The 27947-nt window shown below is 43.1% G+C and overlaps 2 protein-coding genes across 7 annotated transcripts in view; one reads left to right on the top strand and one right to left on the bottom strand.

Moving 5' to 3' along the window:
- Positions 1-9385, bottom strand: part of LOC126285023 (uncharacterized) — an 85871-nt gene extending 76486 nt beyond the window's left edge. Inside the window, exons 1-2 of one of the 3 annotated variants that reach the window (XM_049984334.1) lie at positions 9299-9385; positions 3970-8107 (exon numbers count right to left, since the gene is read on the bottom strand). In XM_049984334.1, the coding sequence (XP_049840291.1) occupies positions 3970-7239 (3270 nt within the window). In that variant the 5' untranslated portion in view covers positions 7240-8107; positions 9299-9385. Of the gene's footprint in view, positions 1-3969; positions 8108-8384; positions 8972-9099; positions 9189-9298 lie in introns of those variants that run through there. The other 2 variants (XM_049984335.1, XM_049984336.1) reach the window with 2 other exon arrangements.
- Positions 9386-9389: 4 nt separating this feature from the next.
- Positions 9390-27947, top strand: part of LOC126285024 (vacuole membrane protein 1-like) — an 83043-nt gene continuing 64485 nt past the window's right edge. Inside the window, exons 1-2 of one of the 4 annotated variants that reach the window (XM_049984337.1) lie at positions 9390-9927; positions 10087-10368. In XM_049984337.1, the coding sequence (XP_049840294.1) occupies positions 10153-10368 (216 nt within the window). In that variant the 5' untranslated portion in view covers positions 9390-9927; positions 10087-10152. Of the gene's footprint in view, positions 9928-10086; positions 10369-10800; positions 10888-27947 lie in introns of those variants that run through there. The other 3 variants (XM_049984340.1, XM_049984339.1, XM_049984338.1) reach the window with 3 other exon arrangements.

The following is a 27947-nucleotide window of genomic DNA, read 5'->3' as shown; positions in this document are numbered from 1 at the left end:
GAAACATTGATTTTCCATGGGCATGAATTGTATTTTTTTATCTTTTTCAAATATAGTTTGATGCAATGAGGATCATACAGCCAACCATCTGCACATCAAAAGTTTCTTCAAGCCTTTACCTACATTTCAACAGATATAGACCAGTCATCCTCAGAAGGTGTAACAAAATTAAAATAGAATATATTTCAACCAATACATGGAAGTCATATACGTAGAAAACAGAAACCCCAAAAATTACATACGTTGGAAATATGAAATAAAGTTACGTGTCACATATTGTGTGATCCATAGAAATGCGATGGCATAGCCATTTGGCTTAGTCAACAGCAAAAATTATCTATCTACGGTACACGTGCATCATCCACACACAAACAGACAACTAACAGGACAGAAGCGGGTGGCCAGTAGAAAATTTATGCTAAGATGATGTGGTACCAGAGAGTAAATGTAATATGAGGTTCTGAAAATGAAGGCCAAAAACAGTAATTTCATAAAATGCTTTATGAACATGATTAGTCAATATTACAGGAAGTTTTCTGTTTAATTTCTTTGATATTCTAACATTTAGTCAATGGAGGAAAATCCATCACTTTTTATTACAGCAGATCCAGATTTCTATTATTACATGGTCATCTTCAGTGCATAAACCAACAGGTGACATTAGTCCAAAGTATCACATAATAAACAATGCTCGTTGCTATAAAGCATGCTGTAGTCTAACGTTGACTCCTGTATGCTCTACAGCAACCAAATATTGTTCATTACACGATACTTTAGGCTAGTGTCACCTGCTGTTTTATCCACTGAAGATAACTACGCCATGGTGGAAATCTAGATATGCTGTAATGAAATGATTGATTTCATGACTGATTGCTGTTCTTTTCTCCACTATCTTTATTCAATGATTGCTGTGAACCAGGGGATCATATGTATTCCAATCTGATTCTAACATTTTACAACAATGATATGTGTGCAACATATCTGACTACAACTGCTTAGCATGATTACAGGAGAAGAAAGAAACACACTGCAATCATATTGCCAGATCAATAAACACATGATTCATAAATGTGAAAGTCCTGAGGCTCCACGAGCTGGTGTTCTATGCTCGTGTTCACTTCAAGATGAGAAAAGATGGTGCAGTCTCTTAGCAAAATGATACAGTGTGATCTCTGAACAGCCCTGTACTTAGACATCCTGATCGAAGGTGTTATGGAAAGAACTGTATTTTAACTTTGCTGAAAGATACACAATGGTTTAGGAATTGTCCTGGAGAATGCCTGTCCTTCCTCCTGTTTTCTTCCTCTCTTTTTTTCAATAATAGTTGCATAGTGTTTGTTCTCTGACACTTCTTGCTGGGCCCAAAGACAACAAGATTTAAGACAGAAGAGTTCACTCGTAAACAGCCAAATAGCAAAACTACAGTTTCAAGACTGCCAAGCAGATTTAAGTCTTTCTTACTGATATACTGTTATTACTCCGAGTGCACACACCATCTGCCTGAGACTTCCTGACAGACAGGCAATGTGCCACACCAGGACTGAAACTGGACCCTTTTCTTTTATGGGCAGTGCTTTACCCAAACAACTTCAGGCCATCTAGTATTTTTCGCTGAGGTGAAGATTCACATTTAGGGCTTAGGAGATTTCATAAGAGGACACACATTCCTGCATGGATCAGATTCATTGTAGACCACCAGTCTGCACAGAGGCAGCAGAATTTTCCTAATCTGATCTGGCTGGGTTAAAGTTCTAGATCATGGGCACTGTCTTTGCTTGCATGTTTTGTGAAGCTATGTTGGCAGTGAAGTGTGGTGTACCAATAGCTGGCTGTAAATACTAGTGGGCAGATGATATTATTAGCAACGCATTGCGATAATCAAATAATATCACGATTATAGCTCTTTGGGGGTGGGGGAGGTGGGGTGGAGGGGGGGTTGGCGAGGAGGGAGGACAAAAATATTCTGCCTGAACCCATATTCACAAACTAATTTGCAATGTAAATGAAAAATGAATCATTCCATGCCAGAGCAATTTACTGTGCAAATAGTCCATGGAAGATAAGACTAACTACTTCTGAATTAAAAAATAAACAGCCGTCTCAATTTGAAAAGTTTATGAGATAATCAGCATCACAATCACTTTATGGCACATGACACAGGGCCATAATGAAGAAACAAATGAATGTGAGACATAAGTAACCACTGCTCACCAGGTATCTTCCAAGCCACTATATTACACAACAGAAAGTACATAATGGAATAAGAACAGTACTATGAGGATAGCCTGCTAATCACTTTACAGAGATGACGAGTCTCAGACAGCACGAAGAAGAGAGAGAGAGAGAGAGAGAGAGAGATTGTGTGTGTGTGTAAGAGGGGAAGAGGGGGGGGGGGGGGGGGAGCGCGCGCGCGCGCGCACACACACACACACACACACACACACACACACACACACACACACACACACACACACAGAGTCACTGTTTCAGCTGTGGCTAGAATGCAGACTGTGAATTGTGCCAACGCCTGATGTGTCATTGGGGTGGTGAAAGGGAGAGATAGCAGAACAGGGGTTGGGGAAGGTATAGTGCTGCCTAAGGGGGCATGCATGACCATGGTGCACAGTGGAGGAGGTAGGTGCAGGTGGGAGGAGCAGGAAAGTAGAGACACGTAAAGAAGACTTGTGTGCACTGGCAGAATAGAACGCCATGTGGGGCTGGAGTGGGAGCAGGAAAGGGCATAGGTAGGTGGAGGAAAGGGACTAGTGCAGGTTAAAAGCCTGAAGAGGTTATAGGAATGTAGGATATATTGCGGGGAAAGTTCCCACCTGCGTAATTTAGAAAAGCTGGTGCTGGGAGGGACAACCAAGATGACGCAGGCTGTGAAGCAGTCAGTGAAGTGAAGCACACTGTGTTGGGGTGCTTCTTCAGCAACTGGATATTTCAACTATCTCTCAGCCCAGTTTGTCAGTGCCCATTCATGCAGTCAGACAGCTTGTTAGATATCATGCCCATGTAGAAAGCAGCACAGTAGTACCAGCTTAGCATGTAGGTAACATGACTTCTTTTACAGATAGTCCTGGTGGAAGATAACATTCTTGCAAATGTGCAACATGCATGCCACACACGTCACTCATATTTGACTGAATCTGCTCATGTTTATTGATGATGTGGTAACATGCGACATACCAACCAAATTGTTGGTCTCACAGGAGGGGAAATTGGCTCCTCAAAGTCATCGCCAGAGCAATAGTGTCATCTACTCTTCTGCAAGCTAAATTTCAAAAGTTGCAACTTATTTTAAGCTTGGTATTGGTATGATGATAATCCACATAATCAGTATAATGACAACCATAAAAAGATGACAAGTAGACCGAAGAAGCAACTGCAAAGGACTAATAACAAAGTGAAGAAATTACAATGTGCCAAAGGTAAAAGTTAGTCTGTGCAAAAACAAAAAACGGAGTATAATAACGTATAAGAAAGAAAGGAGATGAGTGCATGCAAATGCCTGTTCTTAAGCAAGAAGCCTGCAAATCTTTGTGATAGTGAACACTGAAATGGAAAAACCACGTGTAACTAATAGTGATTTGCTACTCACAAACAACAAAATCATATGACTGATCGGGTCAACAGAAATATTCGATATTAGTGGTCAGCTTTGGCCAGTGACATCACCTTTTAGTGTGCATTTTCACAATTTGATTGTTAGCTGGGAAAGCTAATGAATGTGAAAGCAAAACACCTGGCTGTGCTGACAGACTGATCTGTAACTTAGGCTTTTTGAAAAAAAGTCACCACCAAAATCATATTATAGTTGCCAAACTGCTTATGACATTAGTCACATACTTCTCACACCACTGGTCAAAGCCAATGACTAGCATTGAACATTCCTCTTCATCCAATATATCCCACATAGACAAGCAACTCAATTTTGGTTCTATTAAATAATTGCAGGAAGACACTTACCTTACTGGCATACACCCGCTGACAGATACAGCACTTGTAGAAGTTCTCAATCTGGTCTTCATGCTTCAGAACGTGATGGTCATTTCTCTCTTCTACACTCCAGAATCCAATGTTGCAATGTCGACACTGATATCTGAGCTCTTGGGGTGGTGATTCACGTGCGCTTTCTTTAGAGTGGGCAGAGAAAATATGCTGGCGCAGAGCAGCTTTCACACATGATCGAATAGCACAAAATGGACATCCGTATTCGTTTGTACTTTCTGAACTGGAACTAGCAGGTGGTCCTTCATGCAATCTTGTCATATGGTGGTCTAAAGCAGTCTGGGAGCCAAATGATTCACCACACTGATTCACATCACATGTGAACTGACGAACACCATAGGTAGACACTGCAAATCCATGCGAAACATTCATGTGGCGTGCAAGTTCAGGTGCACCATCTTCTGTGACGAACTGTCCTTGACAGATTTCACACATTATTTCTGCTGGTGGTGAATGGGTTTTGTTTTCCTGGTCTCCTTGATCTGCCTTTTCTACTTTCACCTGCACATCACTGCTTTCATCAGTCCCAGCTGCTGTGGCCAGAGTATTTTCCGGTGCTGTTTCTCTCTCTTGTGCATCAAGTTGTTCTCTTTTCACAGAGATGTTTAGTGAACACTCTGCATCATCACATTCATCATCACTTGTGTCTGTAAACACACATTCAACATCATGTGGATCAAATTCTGCTTCGGCAATATCACTGCCTACACCACTACTGCCACCTCCTGGTTTGAGCTCCTCTGTTGCTGTGCTTTCATCCTCTTCTGTGTATTCATTATCAATTGCATCTGCCTCAGATATTCCAAACTCTTCATCTGATGACTGCAGATCACTAGACGAGTCATCAATTACATCATCATTTACTCTGGTTGAACCACTTCTTTCATCATCTCTTTCTTCTACCACATTTAACTTAGCTTTAAGTTGTTTACTACTCCTGCAAGACTCCCGTTTCTCTTTGATACTCACTCTAGGAAATGAATCCATTGATGTTGAATTACTTTCTCTTACATTTGATATGTCATCATTGAACACATCATCAGTTCCTCTGATTTGTGAAGTATCAGTTACAGATGAAGACAAGTCTGGTGTAGATTTGTTTTTTTCTTTGTCATCTCTTGATGAAGCCTCTAATCTTTCTCTCTCGTCTATGGCAGGCAATTTGTTGGAATTAGTCTGAAATTCATCGCCAATTACTGAAGTATCGTTTTCACTAAGTTGTTCTCCTTTGTCATCTGTATGTTGAAATGAATTACTGCTGAATGTTGAATGGTTCTCAAGAAGCTCCAGTGCAGCAGAAACACTAATCTTATGATACTGAAAGTGTTTAAAAAGGAGATTAATATCTTTCATGATAGTTGTTAAATCCAAATCGCAAAGAGTGCAATACACAAATAAACTCATTTTAGAAGACCTGCACTGGAATATCCCATTCCCAACACCATTTCCCTGCAAAGCAGGGCAATCAGGTAAGCAATTATGTTCCCTTTTCAGATGCTCCGCAAAAAGCTTTTTATCAGCAGCCACCAGAGCTTTGCAGTATGTGCAGACAAAAATATTGTGTTCGTGCCAATAATGTGTTGACAATTCCACATCCTGAGAGAAACTGGCTGAATCTGGAGAGCACCCGATGCGGCACGGTAACTTTCCATGTTCTCCAAGCATATGAGCATTTCGCACTATCACATTTGGAAACGCCTGTTCACAGACACGACACACACTCAGTCCACGGCAGAAAAGTTCATGAGCAGACTTTGGCACAAGCTGTGTAAATGAATTTCCACACACAATACAGCACAGTTGACTACTTCGGTTTTCATCAATAGTTAATGAATTCCCTGAGATAACAGAAGACTCTGGCACTACAGACAATGGAGTTTCATCTGCAGAATGCTGAAAACTAGTGGAAGTAGGTGGCGTGCCTTGCACAGAAATAGAAACTCCTTCTCCTGTCAAAAGTTGCATTAAACATGGTAGCGACACACGGTGATATGAAAAGAAATGTCCAAATGTCTCACTTCTCTTACGTTCTTTGCCGCAGAGGTTACAAGTAAAGTTCCAAACAGAGCCACCACTGCCTATTTCTGTTCCCCAATTTTGAAAAATTCGTATTCTTGCTTCACTTTCCAACATGTCTTCATTTGAAATAAAGTGTTTCTTTCTGGCATGTGTGCTGTAATAGGATTTTGGGCGCACCAGAACTCCACAATACAGACAACTTTGTACATCATGAGAACTCAAATAGTGTTCTGACAATGATTCAGAACTTGGAAGCTGAGATTCGCACATATCACATTGTAAGGGTAAGTGTGTCCTCACAATATGCACATCCCGCATCTCAACTACATCAAACAATTCTGAGCAAAAGCGACAATAATGCATGTTATGATTCATAACTAAATGCATAATGAACTTTTCCTTTGCAAAAAACCACTGCCGGCATATTTCACATACAAATGGGTGTTTGTTAGCACTGCTATTGTTACCAGAAACTGAATCGTCTTTGTTTGCTTGCACTGGTTGGTTTTCTCTGGGCACTTGCACCATTGGCCGGATCTGTGATGTTACTACATTTGAGGTGGCACCAGCCAAAGATACTGGATTTGCAGCAGTTCTGGTTGAGGTACTGTTCCCAAGATGAGGAAAAGCTGGAATGTTATGTGACCAGGTCTTGCTGTGATCTAATGGAGGAGCAATATCACGTATATGGTCTGATGCCAGTGAATGACCAATGGCAGGTGTGGTGGCTGGCTGGTGCAATGTATGTTGTCCAAGTTGTTGTTGATGCTTCTGTTCATGGTGGTGGTGATGCTGCTGCTGCCGTTGAAGATGTTGTTGCTGCAGCAGAAGGGCCAGCTGTGGCAACTGAATGCCCATGGCTAGAAATGGGTTCAGTACATATTGGCCAAGGCCACTTCCTGAAGAAACGGATGATCCCTGACTCATGAGGAGATCAGCACTGGCTACTTCTGGTACTGGAAGCCTCATGCCAATATTACTGCTGCCAGCACTACTGCCTGTCAACTGTTCAGTTTGCAAGTCCTTCTCTCTCCCCCTGTACCCTTCATCTTCCAACTCCTCAATGTTTGTCCCTCCATACCTGTCAAGTTTCCTAGCTCTATCACTTCCTGTAACAGTTCTGGAGAGTATTTTACTTTTCTTTGGGTGAAATAAGGGGAAACTAGTTCTCTCCAGGCACCCGTCTCTCCCCTCATGGTCATCACTCATTCTTGGCAACAACTAGTTACAAAAGGCATAACCAGTTGTGACTTAAAAAGTATAGTTTCCTTTGTACGTTCATCAGATGGTTCTATTAGGCTGTATTTACAACAAACAAACTGAACCAATTATCTACATTTATTCTTTTGGAGTGGTTTGTTTAAAATGAAATATCCTTTCTTGGATCAGGTATAGATACTGCTTTAAAATAATAGTAATGTATATAACAAGGCAATTATGACTTGCGTAAAATGGGTTTTCTTTACTGAGGATGAATGACTGAAAGAAACCTATTTAAAGAAGTGATGCACCCAGTATGTTAGTCTTCTTTGGTATTCAATAGAATTGTAAAAGGAATTAGTTATCTAGTATAACAACATTGTAAAAAATTACTTTGTCCAACAGAACAAAGAGTGAATCTGTCAACAATAACTATGGAAAATATGCTTTGTGTGTGTGTGTATATATATAAAAGAGAGATATAGTTTGTAGTATATCTGTTTAAAAAATTATCCCTGTTTAACTATTGTAACATAAAACTATAAACATCTGCATGTAAGACAAAAAAGGATTATATAATAAGGCATAATATGTTTGTGTTACTTGTACTGGCTTTATCTGTTCCTGAATTCAGATTCCTCTTGATAATGTGGACTAGTAAGGTCCTTTGACTATGAAAAAAATATTTTATTGGCTTGTCCCTGAGAACTAGTTGTATACATTATGGTTAAATTGTTCTCTTTTTCAAGATTTTGGCCTCATCTTTCTTTCCCCCATTTCTTTTTGCCTATCATGAATGTAAATAAAAACTTTTCAACCCAAATAAAACGAATTTTCTTCTCATTTTGTCTTCATATGGAGGGGGCGATTTCCAGGACTGAAACAAACATGAAAAAAAAAAAGATTTCTCTCAATACTGTCCTGTTGTGAACTGGAAAAAGTTGATAAGCCATAACAAATACTAAGTAAATGCACATGTCATTTTTGATAATAAATTATTATTATTAATAAAATATTTCTTTCAATTTCCATCAACAAACAATTTTAAACAAGGGGCGTTTCTCAGGCCCATGAGAGCAAGCTATGTAAATATTATACTGAAAAGTACGATAGTTTAGGTATTTAAATTACTTTTTTGGTAAAATAAAACTAACCTGGTTACAATCTGACAACATATTATACATCGAATTTAAATGTAATTAAATTATATTCAACACTTTCTAGCTCTCTTTCTGTGCGTTCTCTTACGCGAGAATACTAGTTCAAGGAAACACTATAATCGGGTACGATCAACGTTATTACCGCACAAAATCACTATACATTGACATACTTCGAATGATGTGATTTAAAGCACAACAATCGCAAACTGCAGCGTTTATAACCTACAATTTACCACAAGCGTCTTGTCATGTCAACAGGACAGCGATGTTACCGGATGCAGCGAGTATTCTCACATTTGCCGTAGACTTGGTAGCACAAGGACTGTTTGTCGTCATAGCCGACCACATCAAATAAGCAACAAATTTTTTAACGTTATTTGGAAGCTGGTTTTCAGATTTTCGTAAATTACGGTGTTTTTGGCGATCTAAACCATTACATAATTTTTCACTTTCCACCTTGGCCTCATTCCACTGCGTCCTCTTAAATAATGTCACACTTGACGCTCTAAATACGACTGTGACGACCTACTGAATATTTCTCTAGTATAAAATATTGTATGTTTAGTCATTCAAAAATTTCTATACAATTTATTACTCATACATTGTAATTAATCTGACCACGAAATTTGAAACACGCATTAGCACATTCTTTACTCATAAGAACATATATAATACTCAGATGTGTCATGAAAAGAATTACAGATACTACCATTTAACACAATATATGCCTTTTTCGCTGCTCTAGCAACACGGGCCTGGGTTCAACTCCAGGGCTTGGCAGCCATTATCTGTTCTTACATTTTGAAACTATGTTTGGTATATATCACTGCATTTGTAGAAGCAATAGTTTACATATTACGAAAATAGTTCCGTGATAAAGTGCATTTCAAATCGTGGTGACAACTTACCAACCAGCAAAATGTAAACATTAGTATTAACCTCCCACAACCCTACACTTTTGACCTTTGCCCCATACAACAAAAACACTAGCGCCCTCTTCAGATTTGCGATACTTCCGCTCCCCCCCTAGAGGAAAAGTGATAATCGTGAACGTTATATACACTTAGGAGGAGCTTTCAAAATGTATTTCACTTAGGAAGCAATAAAGATATTTTATTTCCGTTTATTTAATTTATGAAAAGTTAAAAGATAAAGCAGAATATTCGGACTAAACACGATAATATTCGGATAAGTGGTGCGTTTTCAAATAAAATAGCACATGTGATATTCCCTGTCAGTTTTTATGAATGTATAATTTATACATTACTTTACTTGTTAAAAATTCTGGAACGACTTTTGGTTAATATTGGCAACATGTTTGGCCAATGGGTTTAGGTGTGAATTGTGTAATCACAGTTGCTTTGTACAATCAACGATTATGATGACGTCTGCTGTATATTCAATTTTGTAGTTTTGATCACCTGATGTGAGCGGTGTGTGGTGTGTGATGAAGATTGTGCTTTTTCGCTTTAGGCTATTTTGACTATGCCGCAGCGAGAAATAATCTAAGTTGTATACGTTTAAAACACGATAAGAGGTAAATAAATATATTTCTCTAAGCGCGTTTGTATATTGTTGGGAAAATTATTTTTTACTATGCCTACACGAGTTGCTAGTAACAGTACAATCTTTAAAACTGGTAGCATGTATATTAACATTTCTAAAATACTAACAGACCTGTATCTGGTGGTTTTAGTTGCATGTACTTCATGGTGGAGGAAGGTTAGCGTATGAGAGGAAAGTAGTAGAGTAATGCTGAGTAATGGGCACCAAGAAGAACCCATCTCAAAGCAAAACTAAAGTCTCTAACAGTAACTTCAGAAAGGGCCAAGGATATTTGTCACGTGCTCACAATGAGGCTGGTTCCTCATCTGATGACAGAGCTGATCGCACGGAATTTCATCACTTGACTAAAGAACAGCTTAAAGCAGAATTGAAGAGACGTGGCTTAAAAGTGCATGGGAGTAAAGCGGACTTGGTATGCCCAACTTTTATATGTTGCTGTGTAGTTACTTGTTAGCTTTGCTACGTTGTGGTTCTTTTATTTTGGGAATGCATGTGTATTATTGTTGCTACAGAGTTTTGTGAGCTAGTATTTTGTGGGAGGTAATGAAAGCCCTTAAGGTATGCAGGTTACAAGAGCAACCATTTCTTTTCTAAATACTGTACATCAAATAATTTATAAAATATTATTTCTCACAAATATGAAAGAAATATTCAAATGGTAACTTTTTCGCTTGTAATTGCTCAGACTTTTAGAAACAGCTACAGCTTCATAATTCTTTGTGTATTTGCCCATGGTAGTACGTTGTTTTATTTCTGAACAGGGTCTTTATCTCCATGTCTGTGACCTTTGCTATCAGTGGTACTTGACAGGCCATGCAATATCTTTATTTACTGAGCTGGCAAGTGTATTCTGAAATGCCTCTGAATATCAGAAATGAGTGAGTCGCCACATATTGTGATAGATATCCCAGGACTGTCATATAATTACTCTGTAAGCAATGAACATAATTCATTTAATATAGATCTGTGTGTCCTATTTTCCTGCAATATTTGCTAGTCTCGTGCATAGTTTTGTCATTGTTTACATTTAATTTTAGTAACATTGTGTCTTATTTAAATTAAGTAAATGCAAATTACAACCTTAAATTGGTGCATTATATAATATATAAACCACTGTAAAACAGAATAACTCATGTCTTAATCTGAGAAATATTTATTATTATTATTATTATTATTATATGTTGTTTGAACAATATGCAATTAAGATGGGCAGACATGAAAGTTTTAGCTTAAATTGTCTGTACTCGCAATGCAGTTGTGTTAATTTATACATATAATCTCTGAAGCTTGTAAACATGCTGGTGTGTGGTTAGGTATACAAAATGTAATGTCTTTTTCTTTCTTCTTTCTCCTGGCCTTATTCCAAGTGTTCACCCAAGTGCGATTTGGTAGTATCAGTGATAGTTTGCCAGCTGCCCTCCTGTCACCACCATGCACCCCCCACCCTCCCACAGGGAATCAGTTTGTGTGCTCCATCTCTGTGTGTCTGCTATTCCATGTGAAATAGTCTTGTCATTTTTTAAATGTTTGCAAGTCATGTAACTCAGATAAGATATAGGTTGATGGCCCAATATTCGCATAATTGGACGTGGGAAACTGCCAAAAGCCACATCCAGGCTGGCCAGCATACTTCCCTGCATCATTAATCTGCCAGCCAGATTTGATCCGAGGACCGCCTTCCCGAATCCCAATCTTGGCTTGCTAACATGTGATTATCTGAGTGTTAAATACTTGTATATAGTGTAAAAATTAATTTTAGTTAGCGATTTTGATATTGTCTGAATGTTTAATGATGAATGAGTTCTAGGTGACTGATGACCTCAGAAGTTAAGTCGCATAGTGCTCAGAGCCATTTGAACCATTGGAACATATGTACAATAATTCCTTTTGTGTTAGTTATGAGGATCATTGGGAGCACTCGATTCTAACTGTCTTCTTTGAACCGTAACTTAATGGTGTTGTGTTAGAACACTATGGCATTGTATTTCTGAATTTGTTCAAATCAGTTGTATTTGATGACACCCTCTGGTGATGGATGTTATACATTAAGCTAAACATGTGCATTTGATCCTTGGTTTTCACTGTGGTAATACGGATTTGTTTGAGTTTGGGTAGTCAGTGTTGTAACGTGGATTTGGAAGTGCTTGCTTTGTTTTCAGTGAGTTGTTATGGTTTGTGTGTGTGTGTGTCCAACCTATATGGTTTTGTAGGAGTCTTTTGTTGGCAAGTAACTTTTGTTTTTAATTCTTCTGTTTTGTCTTCTTTATATTATTTTGGTTGTGTGTTTTAATTAAATGTAGTGAATATGGAGGGGTTCTGGGTGTTTGTGTTGTTACGGTTTTGGTGGTGCTTTGTGAGTCATGTAGGTATATGAAGTTAGTTTAAAAAAAAAAAAAAAAAAAAAAAAAAAAAAAAAAAAAAAAAAAAAAGCAGGTCTCAATAGCTTTTTTTTTTTTTTTTTTTTTTTTTTTTTTTTTTTTTTTTTTTTTAAAAAAATTGAGGTCTTCGTTTGAGCTATATAGGTTAAGGGACATGTCAGATTCTGCTTTTCGGAATTGCAGGTGTTAGTTTTTTTATATTGTGGGTTTGATTTGAGCTATATAGGTGGAGTGAAGTGTAAAATTCCTGTTGGTTTTGTGGTTGAAGCATTATGTTGCAAGTTGAGATTATTACTATTAATAATAATAATAATATTTTTTTAATGGATGGTGCAATGTGTTATATTGGTATATAGCCAGCCGTGGTGGCCGAGCGGTTCTAGGTGCTTCAGTCTGGAACCGCGCGACCTCTACGGGCGCATGTTCAAATCCTGCCTCGAGCATGGATGTGTGTGATGTCTTCTCCAAAGAAAACAAAATAACATCTAGACATCACTCTCCATCCAGTAACAACCTTGTCAACCCCATAAACAATACCCACAACCTCACCCCCCCCCCCCCCCCCCCCCATACCCAGTCCCCTCAACTCACTACCCTCACTCAGCATATACATCCTCCCCAGAGCACTCAAAAAAACACAATGATCCTCTGGAAATCTGTTCCGCCAGCAGTAATCTTCTAAATGAGATTGCAGGTTGGAAGAGCAGCTCTTCCTCCTTCCAATAACAAATTTAACTGCCCCCTAAACTATATACTGTTGTTAACTACTAAGTGTTCATAAACCCTCCACCCCAAACCATTATAAGATGAAAATGCATCTGACAACAGTACTACCCTCTTCAATATATTTCTCAGTAAGCCCCACAATTGCCCAACTGCCCTCATAACAAGACTCTGCAAAATCCTAACTACACAGACAGAATACCCCCATCCTCCCCTGCAAAATAAAGCACCTCACACCCACAAACCAACGTGAATACCATCCCTCTCATGCTTCCACTTACTGACCTGCGATTCATCAGTTTCAGCAATGATCCCTGGCCCGCCCTACTTGTCCCTGTACGTCATATACTCTGAACACCCCTCAGTATAATAAGCAAACCAATCTAAAACAGTTCTAACACTCACACCAATCTCATGCACACGAAAATTGAGAGAGGACCTATAACAAAAGTAATATGTAAGCAGCACAATCTCCCTCACACCAAACCTAGATTTCTCGAACAAGGTACCACCAGATATTAAAAGCCAGATGATGTGCTAACAATGTCACATGTATAGAACCCTGGTCCAAGACACTGGAAAGCTCAACAACTTCATGTGCTGCTCCTTTTCAAAGAAAACAGTTTTGTTCCATATACCATCTGCATCAAAATACATGGTGGACAGAACAGGAAAGCTAAGCTCTGTGAAAGAATTTATGGTAGACCAGATTACATAAAAAGTGCACTTACAATGTCAGCACCTTTTCCATTATGTACTGATGATGGCCATGGTTTACATGATGAATGATGGAAGCCAGTACTTATGAATGATTTGTGAATAAAGTTAGCTGACATTTTCTTTTTTTAGGTTAGACTGTAAGTACATAACTGGAATTACCGGTATATCATAAATAAGATGTACAACATCAGTCTGTTATAATAATGTTATTTTCTATTTTTGTGTTGAGGTTGATTAGCTTCACCAACTCAAAAGCACATTGTCACACGCCAACCTAACCTGGGCCTTCTGCCAAGCTATAGGTCCATCTGTCAACAAATAAATATTAACATCAGTAAGCAACCTTAATATTCATAGCAATCGGATCAGTAAAAATTATTCTGTCACTCTCCATATCGGAAACAAATATAATAAGTTCATATCTTGTGCCAAAAGAAACCATTACATTCAACCATTATCATCGGTACAAACATTACTACCCTGAGGGAACTCCCCCCTCCTTCAAGGCCCTCACCATTTTGTGGTGAGCATGCACATGGTTACCACAAGGCCCCAACTTTTGCAGCATTGCTTCCTCTTTCTGTGTTGCAAACCTACACTACTTGTATTTCTTCGCACCTCTACTTTCCGTCAGATGGTCGTTTCGGTGCAGGCCCTGCTTGGACTTAGCATACAATTTGGGTCTGAATTTCTAGTTTCACTCCCAGCACTATCTTCACCTTCTGTTAATGATTATATGGTCCACATCATTGACTTTGACCTGCCATCTTTTCCAGATTTTACAAAAATGAATGTCGTGCAGGGAAGGATGCTGACTATGGTGTATACACTGACTCTGTACCCTTCCACCTTGGCATCCTTCCTTCCTGTTGTAGTACATCCAGAATACATTGTGGTAGCCATCCCATTGTTTGGCAGTTATCAAGTACCTGCACAATGGAAGCACCTGACCACTGTTGGTGCCTGCACTGCACACTCCCGATGTATGCCATGGAGTATGAGCTTGTCATGACTGGGGCACAGGGACTACAGATTATTGGCCTCGTGGTTGTTGTTGTGGCTGAGTGGTGCCCATGTGGAGAGCCCCAGTTTGGAGTGAGTGGCGCCATAGTGGATAGTCCGAACATGAACTGGCTTAAACTTTCCTCACTCACAACCCCAGCAGTCTCTTCAAATAGAACAGTCTCATATGATGCTATTAAGTACGATCTGAAAGAATTCTCTTCCATGTCGTAGGAGAAGCGCAAGAATAAACAAGGAGGAACCTGATGTGCTGCTACCAGTGACATCGTTCCAACCACACTCTGTCATGTCAACACCTGGCTAAATGTGTAACCTGTGGTAGAGAAGTTCATGACAGCAAGTGTCCACCTCCATCTGCCCACTGTCTCAACTGCAGTGACGAGCATGCTGCTGCCTCCCAATCTTGTCTCATGTATCTCGAAGAGCGAGCTGTCCAGGAGATGCGGATGAAGGAAGTGTCTTAGTTTGCTAGTCGGAAACCCTGCATTCTGTCATCTGACACTTACAGTACTGTGCGTGTTATGTCTTGCTCCACGAAGGACATGGCCACACATACATGCGATCTCTAATTCACCACTGCAGTTGTGAAATCGTCCAGTGTTGTGGTAGCATCACTACCACCTCCTCCTCCAGCTATGCAACAAGCCACCAAACTTTCACCTCATGGGGCGAAGTCACCTTCTGCACAACAGTCACGCCAGAAGGGACAGAAGGAATAATCCTGCGAAGACTTCCTTTATCCTTTCAGCCAACAAACATCTGAGTCTTCCTCCACCAACCGGAAAAGCTCCAAGAAGTCAAACAATGGTAAACAGCCTTCTCTTCCTGCTATTTAGAGATCCTCTTAGATGGGGTTTCCATGTGATACCCTCACCCTGACGACCTGCGTGTTGCTGGTGTGCACCACCAACTGTTTTGTTGCCCTGGACTCTGCAGACTGACAGGGAGACAATGTCAGTGTCTCCATAGATCTCTTGGAGTATGATCTTCAAGCCTCTGCAACCTGTAGCAGTGAGTCTTTGAAGGCTGGCATTCAGCAGCCGCCAAGCTGGCACCACTTCATTTTTTTCCCTTTTCCCCTTTCCTTGCTATGACTCTTCTCTGATGGAATGTTTGCAGCCTTCCCAACAAAGCGAACTTACGGCTGCTCTTAGAATCACATTGTCCATTTGTACTCTGCTCCCAGGAAACAAAATTGCATCCTCGTGACTGCTTCGAGCTCTTGCATTTCTTCCTGGTCCACTTTAACCTTCCTCTCAGGTGGCATTGGCTGCGGGTGGGTGGCGCCCGTGGGGAGGCCCCCTCATCGGAGTGGGCGGCATCAGAGTGAATGACACACGATGAAGCATAGTCCATCATCTCTTGCTGGAGTTGAAACACCAGCAGTCTCTAAGTGATCACGAGCTCAATTCAAAGCACAGAAGTTCAACTCCAAGTTGTTTCCCTCCCTGGCCATACCATGGGTGGAACGTCAGACTAAGGATGGCAGCGAATCTTATTCATTCCAGTACCTTGTATGTTCAAGAGCTGATAGGGAATCATTCATGATATGACGCCTCAGTTTTTTGTTGAGCATTTAGAGGACAAGTTCGGGGAGGTGGAGGGCTTGTCCAAAATGAGATCTGGGTCAGTCTTGTTCTAAACAGCATACTCTGCCTAGTCATGGGAGTTACTCGCTTGTGACTAGCTGGGGGATGTTTCTGTAACCATCATACCCCATAATAGCTTAAATATGGTCCAGGATATTATATTTCACACAGACCTTCTTTTGCAGTCCAACAATGAGCTGCATGCCAATTTAGAGCGGCGAGGTGTATATTTCACCCAGCGTGTCCATTGGGGTCTGAAGGATAATCAGGTTGCCACCAGTGCCTTCAACTTGGCCATTGAGGGTGATACATTGCCCGAGAAGGTCAAGGCGGTGGTCTACCAGTGTGATGTAAAGCCCTATATCCCTACCCCGATGCGATGCTTTAAGTGCTGGAAGTTCAGCCATATGTCTTCCCGCTGTACTTCCAGCACCACATGCCAAGATTGCGGACGCCCATCACATCCCAATACTCAGTGTGCCCCGCCTTCCATCTGTGTGAGCTGCAGAGAGCACCATTTGCCTTGCTCGCCTGACTGCAGGATTCTCCAGAAAGAAAGGAAAATCATGGAGTACAAGACCCTGGAAAGACTGACCTACACTGAGCCTAAGAGAAAATTTGACCACCTGCACCCTGTGCTACAACAGTTCTGGCACCATCAGCTCTGCCAACCCAGGTCACCTCTCAGAACCAGAAGACTACACCTGCCCCGTTTATGGTGGGGGGCGTTTCCCTCCCTGTCGCTCCTGCACCACCTACTTTGGGAGCAACCCCACCCCACCCCTCCCCAACCATCGGGGACGTCCGTCCCCACTTCTAAGCCGGAGAAGTGGCTTCTTTGGCTTATTTCGCTAGGAAGGGATCCCTTGGGTGACTCCCCAGGTTTCTTCTCGTGGGAAAGACGACACCCACCAGTGGCTGAAGAGCCCAAAAGCAGCTGGTCATAGGGCTTCACGCTCATCCTCAGTCCCGGAGACTGGGCCAGTGAAGTCCTCCCAGGAGGGAAACCCAAGCAACAGCGAGAGAAATACAAGAAGAAAACACCTAAGACCAATATGGTGTGGTTCCTGCTACCTACAAGCTGTGCAGCTGAGGATGGGGTTGGAGATTTTTGCGTTTACTGAGGACCTAGATCTTGCCAGACCCTCAGACACAATGGATATAGACTGCTCAGGCAATAAATCGGTGGCAGCAGGTGACTGTGAGGCGTAAATTGCCTCATTGAATGTTTCATGCCTTCTCAGTCTCACAATGTAATCCTCTATTGGAATTGTGGCGGTTTTTTCCACCCCCTGGCTGATCTGCAACATCTGTTAAGCTTTACACCTGCTATCTGCATTGAATTCCAGGAAACCTGGTTCCCAGCATTGCGGACACCTGCCCTCTGCGGCTATAAGGGATATTACAGGAACCGTAGTGACCATTGTCGAGTGACAGATGAAGTTTGCATTTATATCCTAAACTTGGTCTGTAGTGAACACGTGCCCCTTAAAACCCCTCTTGAAGCTGTGGCTGTCAGAATAAGGGTGACACAGGAAATAACTGTCTGCAATGTATATCTTCCTCCAGATGGTGCAGTACCCCTGACTGTATTAGCTGCACTGATTGATCAACTCCCCAAACCTTTCCTACTTCTGGGAGATTTTAATGCCCATAACCCCCTTTTAGGGTGGTACCATGCTTACTGGCAGAGGAAGAGATATCGAAACTTTACTGTCACAATTCGACCTCTGCATCTTAAATACTGGGGCCGCCACACATTTCAGTGTGACTCATGGTAGTTGCTTAGCCATTGATTTATCAGTTTTCAGCCCAAGACTTCTTCCATCTATCCCCTGGAGAGCACATGACGACCTGTGTGGTAGTGACCACTTCCCCATCTTCTTGTCACTGCCCCAGTGTCAGGCACATGGACGCCTGCCGAGATGGGCTTTGAACAAGGCGGACTGGGAACTTTCACCACTGCTATCACCGCTGAATCTTCCCCACACGGTAACATCGATGTGATGGTTGAGCAGGTGACTAGCACAATTGTTTCTGTGGCAGAAAACGCGACGCTCGCTCTTTAGGGTGCCCGAGGCCTAAGGCAGTCCTTTGGTGGTCGCCGGAAGTCGCTGAAGCAGTTAAGGAGCATCAGCAAGCTCTACAATGGCATAAGCGGCACCCTTTCCTGGAGCACTTCATAGCCTTTAAACAGCTCCATGCCTGTGTTTGCTACCTTATCAAACAATGGAAGAAGAAGTGTTGGGGGAGAGACGTCTACACCATTGGGCACCACACGTCACCTTCCCAAGTCTGGGCAAAGATCAAACGTCTTTTCGGGTACCAGGCCCCAACAGCTGTCTCCGGTGTTACCATAAATGGCGAGCTATGTACCAATGCAAACGCGATTGCCAAGCACTTTGCTCGAGCTTCTGCATTGGAGAATTACCCCCCCAGCCTTTCACACACTCAAACGGCGGCTGGAAGGGAACGTCCTCTCATTCACTAAAATCTGCAGTGAATCCTATAATGCCCCGTTTACTGAGTGGGAGCTCCTCAGTGCCCTTGCACATTGCCCCGACACAGCTCCGGGGCTTGATCACATCCACAGCCAGATGATTGAACATCTCTCATCTGACTACAAGTGACATCTTCTCCTCTTGATGTGGATAGCTATCAGCCTCAACAGCGTTCTTTGTAAGCTGGTAGACTGTATCGTAAGTCGTCGGCTGTGTTGGGTCCTGGAGTCACGTGGCCTACTGGCTCCATGCCAGAGCGGTTTCCGCCAGGGTTGCTCTACCTCTAATAATCTAGTTTCTCTCAAATCTGCAATCTGAACAACCTTTTCCAGACACCCACTCCTGGTTGCTATCATTTTTGATTCACGAAAAGCTTATGACATATCCTTGCCACATTATATGAGTGGGGTCTCCGGGGCCCGCTCCCGATTTTTATACAAAATTTTCTGTAGCTCTGTACTTCCTGTCTCCCATATTCCCCCTATATCCAGGAGAATGGGGCACCACAGGACTCTGTATTGAGTATATCTCTATTATTAGTGACCATTAACAGTGTAGCAGCAGCTGGGGGGCGTCGGTCTCATCTTCTCTGTATGCAGGCAACTTCTGCATTTCATACTGCTCCTCCAGTACTGGTGTTGCCGAGTGGTGCCTACAGGGAGCCATACACAAGGCGCAGTCATGGGCTGTAGCCCACAGCTTCCAGTTTTCACCCCTCAGGAGCTCAGCATTCATTTTCTGAGTACGGGCGTGGCGACCCTGGGGTTCCTGAGCTGGGGACTGGTAAGTGTCACCAGTCCTGTGTCACTGTAAGCTGTGGTTATACTTCAAGGACCACCGTGTGGTGCAGCGGTGGAATGTTGTGTGTTTCGGAGAATGGGGGTCTTGGCTTCATCGCCTGGTCTGCGAGGAAGGTACTCACCTCATATTAAAAAAAAACCTCAACCTCAAGGTGAGGTTGAGGTGAAACAGTCTTTAGCGAGCAACCTCTGGGGCACCTGCCGCACCCCAGTTGGATCGGGCTTGCTGAGGCATGCAGGGCTCTGCCTGGGTCGATGCTTATTTCCCTAGCGTCTTGTGTGATCCTTATAGAACTCTCTCATGAAACTGCTACTCCTGACAGGATGGGTGTACCGTCAGGCAACACTTACACCCACTCCTCAAATAGAGCTAGGTTAGTCAGTCCTCCCGTAAAGAAGTCTCCGAGTAATAGTAACAGGGCATTAGTGTGCCATAGCACTTTCATTGTAATCAAGCAAAACGGGGGAAGCTTTGAGAAGATGTCCCCATTCTATATTAACAAGGCATTGGCAGGTATTGCTGGGTCTCTGAAAAGTGTCAGATGATTACGTAATGCAACACTTTTGGTTGAAACTGCTAATTTCACCCAAATAGCGAAGTTTCTGGGATGTAAGGCCTTAGGTGACTACCCACTCAAGGCTGAATTCCATAACACCCTTAACTATAGTAAGGGAATGGTTACCTGCTCCGATATAATGGAGGTTGCGTGAAGAGTGGAAGAATGTTGCGTGAAGAGTGGAAGAATGTTGGCGTCATGGAGGTGCAGAATTATATGAGGAGAGTTAGTGGCTAATTGGAAAAATCGGCAACGTTTATTCTAATGTTTAGTACTCCCGTTTTACCGAAACATATCCTTGACAGCTATATCCGCCTTAAGCTTCGCCTTTTTGTTTCTAACCCCCATGTGATGCCATAAATGTCAAAGATTTGGCCATACTACTACAGGATGTAACCGGAAGACTGTGGGTGTCAATTGTGGAGGCTCCACTTATGAGTCAGGGACTTCTTATTGTACTGGTTGTTATCTTTCTTGTTTCTTAGATAACTGAAAAATTGTTTGTGGAATCATACGCAGTATATTGTGGTAGGACAACACTCTCACCACGTGTTTTTGAATGGGAATAATACGACCAGTTCCAGCACAATTTCAGCAAGAATTATTTTTTAGTTGCTGCTGAAAGATTATACACTGCAGATCTCGTTTGTCTAGGGGGTTTTCGTAGTTTTGTGTGCAAAATAATCTTTCCAATATAAAGCATTGCCTGGGTGGTGTTCTGTTTGAAATAGACTCCACCGGATCTGAAATACTTTCAGGTAAAAATTATATCTATTCGTACTTTCACCATTTTCACTATCAACATTGATGATCTAAATCCATTATACTACACTTGTCACAAAAGCATGTCCATCTTCCTCCAATACTGACAAAGTGGCGGGCAAGCCAACATGTGCCCAGAAGTTGCAGACATTCCTGCTTCCTAGATTCTTTGGTCTACTGTCCTTATAAACTCCTAATATCTTAAACAAGTCCATTATTTATCATAAAAGAACATATTCACAATTAAATAAATTAAACACATTTTCTGGCAATGTAATAAATTACCTTACTCTTTACTGTGGGCATCGTACTTTTCGCTTCAGATAAACTGAATCTCCGACAGTCGATTACATTATGTTGTACACTTCCTCTGAAATGTGTTAACTGCTCTGGGTATCACCCAGTGCTGAGCAGAAAGTGTGGGGTTTACAATGAGGAAAAGAAAATTCAGGAGTTGAAAGCACAGATATGCATACACTATGGTGAAGCTAAAAAGGCTTACAAAGCCATGCAACCACCGGTTTTGCAACTTCTTTTGCATCAGCCCTTAAAACACCAATAGTTAAGTGTAATGCTTTCACACAAACTCAGACCACAGATTCAAGTACGAGCACACGGCACTTGTCGCTGTACCTGTTGGGGAAATGCTCCACTTGCAACTAGTGTCGCTCGGAAGCTGTCAGCAGTAGCCTTACCACCTAAGCCACATACCACTCCCCAAACTTCAGAAGCAACCTAAGATAAGCCATCCCAGCAACCCCGGCAGCCTCCTCCTCCGGTCAGTAAAGAAAAACGTCCTTCTAAAAGTAATTACAAGTCCAAGAAGGCGGTAGGTAAGCCTTCGGATCGACGAGCACTCTCCCTTTTTAATGGCGACTATGCTCTTGAAGATACGGACTCCCAATCGCAGGAACTAGAGAACGCGGAACCGGTAACATTCCCCCTGACTTCCCCGGTAAATCACTGCCTCAGAGGGAGAAGGGAAAGAACCACCATCACTAACCAATGGCTTCCATAGGGACTTCTGTGTTGCAGTGGAATTAGAATGGATATCACTCACATTTGGAAGAATTGCAGCTGCTGGTCCGTGATAAACCTTTCTGCATCTGCTTACGAGAAACGCATCTTAGTCACAGACACACCTACCACATATACAGGAAAGACAATACTACTGGAGGCAGGGCTAAAGGTTGAGTGGCTACTTTTCTTGATAACAGATACCACTTCGTACCTGTCTTCCTCCCACACCCCCCCCCCCCCCCCCACACACCCCAAACAATGATGGCTTTGGATGCGGACACACTGCACACTGGCAGGCCTCTTCCAGGCACTCCCGTGCCCATTCCTTCTTGTGGGGGACTTCAGTGTGCTGTGGGGCTCGGCTACTACTTGCTCCTGGGGTCAGCTGATCGAGCGACTCGTCCCTTCTGAGAATATCTGACTTCAGATGCCAGTCAGATGACTCACTTTTCCACAGCTACAGGGTCTTTCAGCTATTGATCTTTGCTTTTGCAGATTCAGTTCAGTGGGAAGTGGTTCCAGATTTACATTCTAGTGACCCTTTCCCAATGTGGATTCATTTGCCGCCTGGGACAGAGACCAGTAGGAGACCACACAGGTGGATGATACAAAGGGCAAATTGGTTTCAGTACAGTCGACAGGCTATTTTTGAGCAAAAGGATTGTGCACAAGAGGCAGTGGCCCATATCACTCATGAGATCCAAAGGGCAGCCACAGAGTCCATCACCAGTTGTAGTAACCACCTTGGACAATGGCCTGTACCTTTGTGTAATGATGACTGTCAATTGGAAATCTGGGCCAGGTGGACAGCTCTTCGGAACTTCAAACGGTGTCCAACTACAGACAATTTTCATGTCTTCAGGACTGCGAGAGCACATGCAAGGCGAGTGATCAAAGAACGGAAGAGCACTTCCTGGAGGGAATTCATGACTTCCATTAATCGATCCACTTCCGCTGCTCACGTTGGGAATCAATAAAACGGGTTTCAGGCAAGGGTAGTCCACATCCCCTTACCCTTATCGAATAATGGGGTCTTGGTGGACATACCAGAAGAGATGGCTCACGTTTTAACTGAACACTTCTTTACTGTTACTAAGTTATCCAGACAAGCTCCTGCTGTTCAGGTATTCCATTGGACTGCAGAGATGAAGCAGCTCAATTTTTTCTCATGCAATGAAGTCTACAACCTTCCATTCTCCATGAGGTAACTGGAATCAGCTTTATCTGCAGCCAGACACACTGCTCCAGGACCTGATGAGATCCGTTATACCAGGTTTTGTCATCTGTGCCCTGAAGTGAAAGGTCAGCTCCTCTCTTGTTCAGTCAGATTTGGTTTGATGGACAGTACCCCACAACTTGGAAGGAGGCAATCTTAATTCCATTCTGGAAACCAGGTAAGGACCGCAGCGCCCCTTACTAGTTGTATGTGTAAGACTCTTGAATGCATGGTCAACCACTGCCTCATCTGGCTGCTTGAGTCCTGATGTTACCTGAGCCACTCCCAGTGTGGTTTTAGGTGCTACCATTCCACTCTTGACAACTTAATTCTACTTTAGTCGGCGATACATGAGTCCTTCTTGCTCCGAAACCATTTAGTTGGTGTGTTTTTTGACCTCGAAAAAGCATATGACACTACTTGGAGGTAAAATATCCTTCGCCAATTTCATGAATGGGAACTATGTGGACACTTGCCACTTTTGATCCAATCCTTTCTTGAGGACAGGCATTTTCGTTATCGCATTGGTGATGCCATGTCTGATTGCTGTGTTTAGGAGAATGCCCTGGGGCACGTGTCCTCTGTGTCACATTGTTTGCCATTGCTATCAGTGGCATTTCTTCTGCAGTCAGGAGCTCTGTCAAACGTTCTTTGTTTGTGGATGACTTTGCAATCTTCTACTCTTCCTCTGACCTTACGATGATGACGAGGCAGCTACAGCTGACCATTAGGAGGCTGTAAACATGGGCCCAGACAACTGGTTTTCAGTTCTCGCATGAGAAGACTGTGTATGGCAATTGTAATCGTACTCATCAGAGTTTTAACAAACCAGGGCTTACAATGGGGGAACTTATTTTACTTTTTCAAGACACAGTGCACTTTTTGGGTTTATTATTTAACTCGAAATTAAAATTGCTCGCACACCTGAAAGACCTACGAACAAAGGGCTTCCAGTTGTTGAACATTTTGAAATTCCTTGGCGGAAAGACATAGGGTGCTTGACAGGTCCTGCCTCCTTCAGTTTTATAGGGCATGTGTTCTATCACGCTTAGACTATGGCAGCGTGGTCTCTGGATCAGCCCGTCCATCCTACCTCTGGATGTTAGATGCTGTCCACCATGCGGGCATTCAGATATCGCCTGGAGACTTTCGGACCAGCCCAGTTCAGAGTCTGTGTGCAGAGGCTGGTGAACCACCACTCTGGATTTGGCGGCATATCCTTTTGGCTCAACAGGTGCTGAAAATCTCAGCGTCACCCCAGTCATTCGTATTTAGTGCAGTGATCCAACCCACCTTCGAACGACTGTTCAGGAATCGTCCTCAAGCGACCCAACCATTTGGCATGCGTGCTACAGACTGCCTCAAGGATCTGGATCTCTCAGGCATGAAAATACACACCCGGGGATGGAAGGCTCTGCCTCCTTGCCATCTTCGGAGGCCCAAAGTGGTTTTAAGCTTGACACAGTACCTGAAAAATTGTACTCCAGATATGGTTTCTACAACTTTTGTTTTCTTCCATTTTAAGTAGGCACCATAGTTTTATCGTTATTTATACAGATCGATCCCAGCAGGGGAATGCTCTCGGTTGTTTTGTGGTTTCCTCTGATAGGGTTTTTAAAGTGCGTCTTCCAGAACAATTTACAAATTATGATGCGGAATTGTATGGCATTTTAATGACACTGGAGAGGATTCATAGGCATCACTCTAAGAGTTTTCTTGTCTGTTCCGACTCTCTTAGTGCACTGCAAGCGCTTCACCAAATCTATCTGGTAGACCCGCTGATTCGGCTCGTCCATGACTGCTTACAGTAGCTCCAATGCGCGTGGCAACAAGGTGATATTTTTCTGGGTACCTGGCCAGGTTGAGATTCAGGGTAACGACGTGGCTGATAAAGCTGCCAAGGAAGCGTGTTGGGATGGTGCTGTCCATCAATGTCCCATCCCGTTGCATGCCATTATCTCATTTTCTGACACACACATCATGTCAGTGGGAGACTGAATGGTTGCTGGTGTCAGACAACAAACAGCGGTCGCTCAAACCGACCACAAAAGTTTGGCGGACTTCGTGTCAGCCTCGCTGCTGGAAGGAGGTTTTGCTTACCATACTGCGCGTCAGGCATAGCCCTTTCACATGTGGCTTCCTCCTACAGGGGGAGGGTCCACCTTTCTGTGAAGTTTGTGGTGTGCCGCTTTCAGTTCAGCATATTGTGGCTACGTGTGTCCTGTATGTGAGACTTCATGTTGACTTTTCGTCAGGGCACTGATGACGGTGTTGTTGAGTGCCCCCTCAACACAACTCATCATTATCATCATCATCCAGTTTTCAGCTGTGAAGTTGTGTGTCATGCACTTCTGTCGCCGTGGTACCATTCATCCGTAAACAGAACTTTACCTTTATGATGATCCCCTCACTGCAGTGGAGACACATTGATTCTTAGGACTGGTTCTTGACACCTGATTGATGTGGCTTCGTCAGCAGAAGTGCTGGCAGCACCTCAATGCCTTCTGCTGCTTGAGGAACACCAACTGGGGTGCAGCTCTACAGAGCTCTTGCTTAATCCCGCCTTGACTATGGGAGTCTGGTTTATGGTTCGGCGGCAACCTCAGTGTTGTGTTTACAGTGCACCCCTGTGGCATTTGACTGGCAACAGGAGCTTTTAGGATGAGTCTGGTAATCATCATCCTGGTGGAGGCCGGAGTCCCTCCATTGCAGATCTGACGTGCACAACTGCTTGCCAGTTACGTTGCACACACATTCATAGTTCTCCTGAGTATCCGAATTACTCTCTCCTTTTCCTATCCACAGCAGTTCATCTCCCACATTGGAGGCCCAGGTCAGGGCTTAAGACTGCGGTTCGTGTCCAATCTGTTCTGTCTGAAGTGGAGCCCTTGCCTTCACCACCTACACTCGAGGTCGATTCATGTACATCTCCATGGTGTACACCTAGGCCGAAGCTTTGTCTGGACCTTTCACATGGTCCTAAGGACTCAGTTAATCCCACATATCTCAGTTGTCACTTCCTCTCGATTCTTGAGATGTACCAGGACCATGAAGTGGTTTACACTGACAGCTCGATGGCTGATGGTCACGTTACATTCATGTACGTTCATGTTAGCTCATATTGAACAGCATTCCTTGCCAGATGGCTGCAGTGTTCTCGTTGCAGAGCTGGTGGCCATTTCTCGTGCTCTTAAGTGCATCCGCTCGTGGCCTGGCGAGTCGTTTCTTCTCTGTAATGATTCCTTCAGCCGCCTGTAAGCTATCGATTAATGGTACCTCCGCCATCCTTTGGCAGCGACCATTCAGGCCCTGGAACAGTCCAGTCTCTCCATGGTGTTTGTGTGGACCCCAGGTCATGTCAGACTCCCAGGAAATGAACTGGCTGACAGGCTGGCCAAACAGGCTACACGGAAACCACTTCTGGTGATCAGCATCCCTGTAACTGACCTGCGAACATTGTTATGCCGCAAGGTTGTTCAACTTTGGGAGACAAAGTGGCATAATCTCAGTACACACAGCAAGCTGTGTGCCCTTAAGGAGACAACGAATGTGTGGAAGACCTCCATGCAGGCCTCTCACAGGGATTCTGTGGTTCTCTGCCAGCTCCACATTGGCTATACGTGGCTAACACGTGGCTACCTCCTACGCCGTTAGGACCCACCTCAGAGTAACTGTGGCTCACATAAGACTGTCGTCCACATCTTGCTGGACTGACCACTCTTAGCCCCTCTGCGGTGGCCTTTCAACTTTCTCAGCATGCTACCTTCAGTGTTGGACAACAATGCCTCAATGCCCATTGTTGTTCACCAACCTAAGTTCAGCACAGGATCAACATAGCTCGTGAAATATGTCTGCTTGCGTGTGCGTGTGCGCGTGAGTATATACCTATCCTTTTTTCCCCCTAAGGTAAGTCTTTCCGCTCCCGGGATTGGAATGACTCCTTACCCTCTCCCTTAAAACCCACATCCTTTCATCTTTCCTTTTCCTTCCCTCTTTCCTCTTCCCGCCGGTTGCGAAAGCTCGAAATTCTGTGTGTGTGTTTGTGTGTTTTATTCATTGTGCCTATCTACCGGCGCTTTCCCGCTTGGTAAGTCTTGGAATCTTTGTTTTTAATATATTTTTCCCATGTGGAAGTTTCTTTCTGTTTTATATATATATATATATATATATAATAGAGGGAAACATTCCACGTGGGAAAAAATATCTAAAAACAAAGATGATGGGACTTACAAAACAAAAGTGCTGGCAGGTCGATAGACACACAAACATACACACAAAATTCGAGCTTTCGCAACTGGCGGTTGCTTCGTCAGGAAAGAGGGAAGGAGAGGGAAAGATGAAAGGATGTGGGTTTTAAGGGAGAGGGTAAGGAGACATTCCAATCGCGGGCCTTCGCCCTAGCCAGATTACGCTCTCATATTTTATTTTCTCAGGCTTGTCTGACTTTTGGTATTACCCCCAAAGGCCTCACACTCAAAGTTCCCATCTCTGGCTGCAACCCTTCTTTCCATCAGTCCCTATACCAGTTCCAAACTGAACAATCCATTGCCCTCACCCACCTAATCCTTCGCCTACACATCAACTCAGCCAATGAACACACCCGTCAACTCCTATCCTTAATAAAAGTCCTCAATCTTTCCTCTCCCACATCCACACCGGCTGTTCAGAGCATCCTCCTACAGGCCAACCGCAAATTAGAACA

This window comes from Schistocerca gregaria, chromosome 8 (genome assembly GCF_023897955.1).
Source record: "Schistocerca gregaria isolate iqSchGreg1 chromosome 8, iqSchGreg1.2, whole genome shotgun sequence".
Taxonomy (NCBI): domain Eukaryota; kingdom Metazoa; phylum Arthropoda; class Insecta; order Orthoptera; family Acrididae; genus Schistocerca; species Schistocerca gregaria.
The sequence above is the reverse complement of the archived record's forward strand: the minus strand, read 5'-3'. Positions and strand labels throughout refer to the sequence as shown.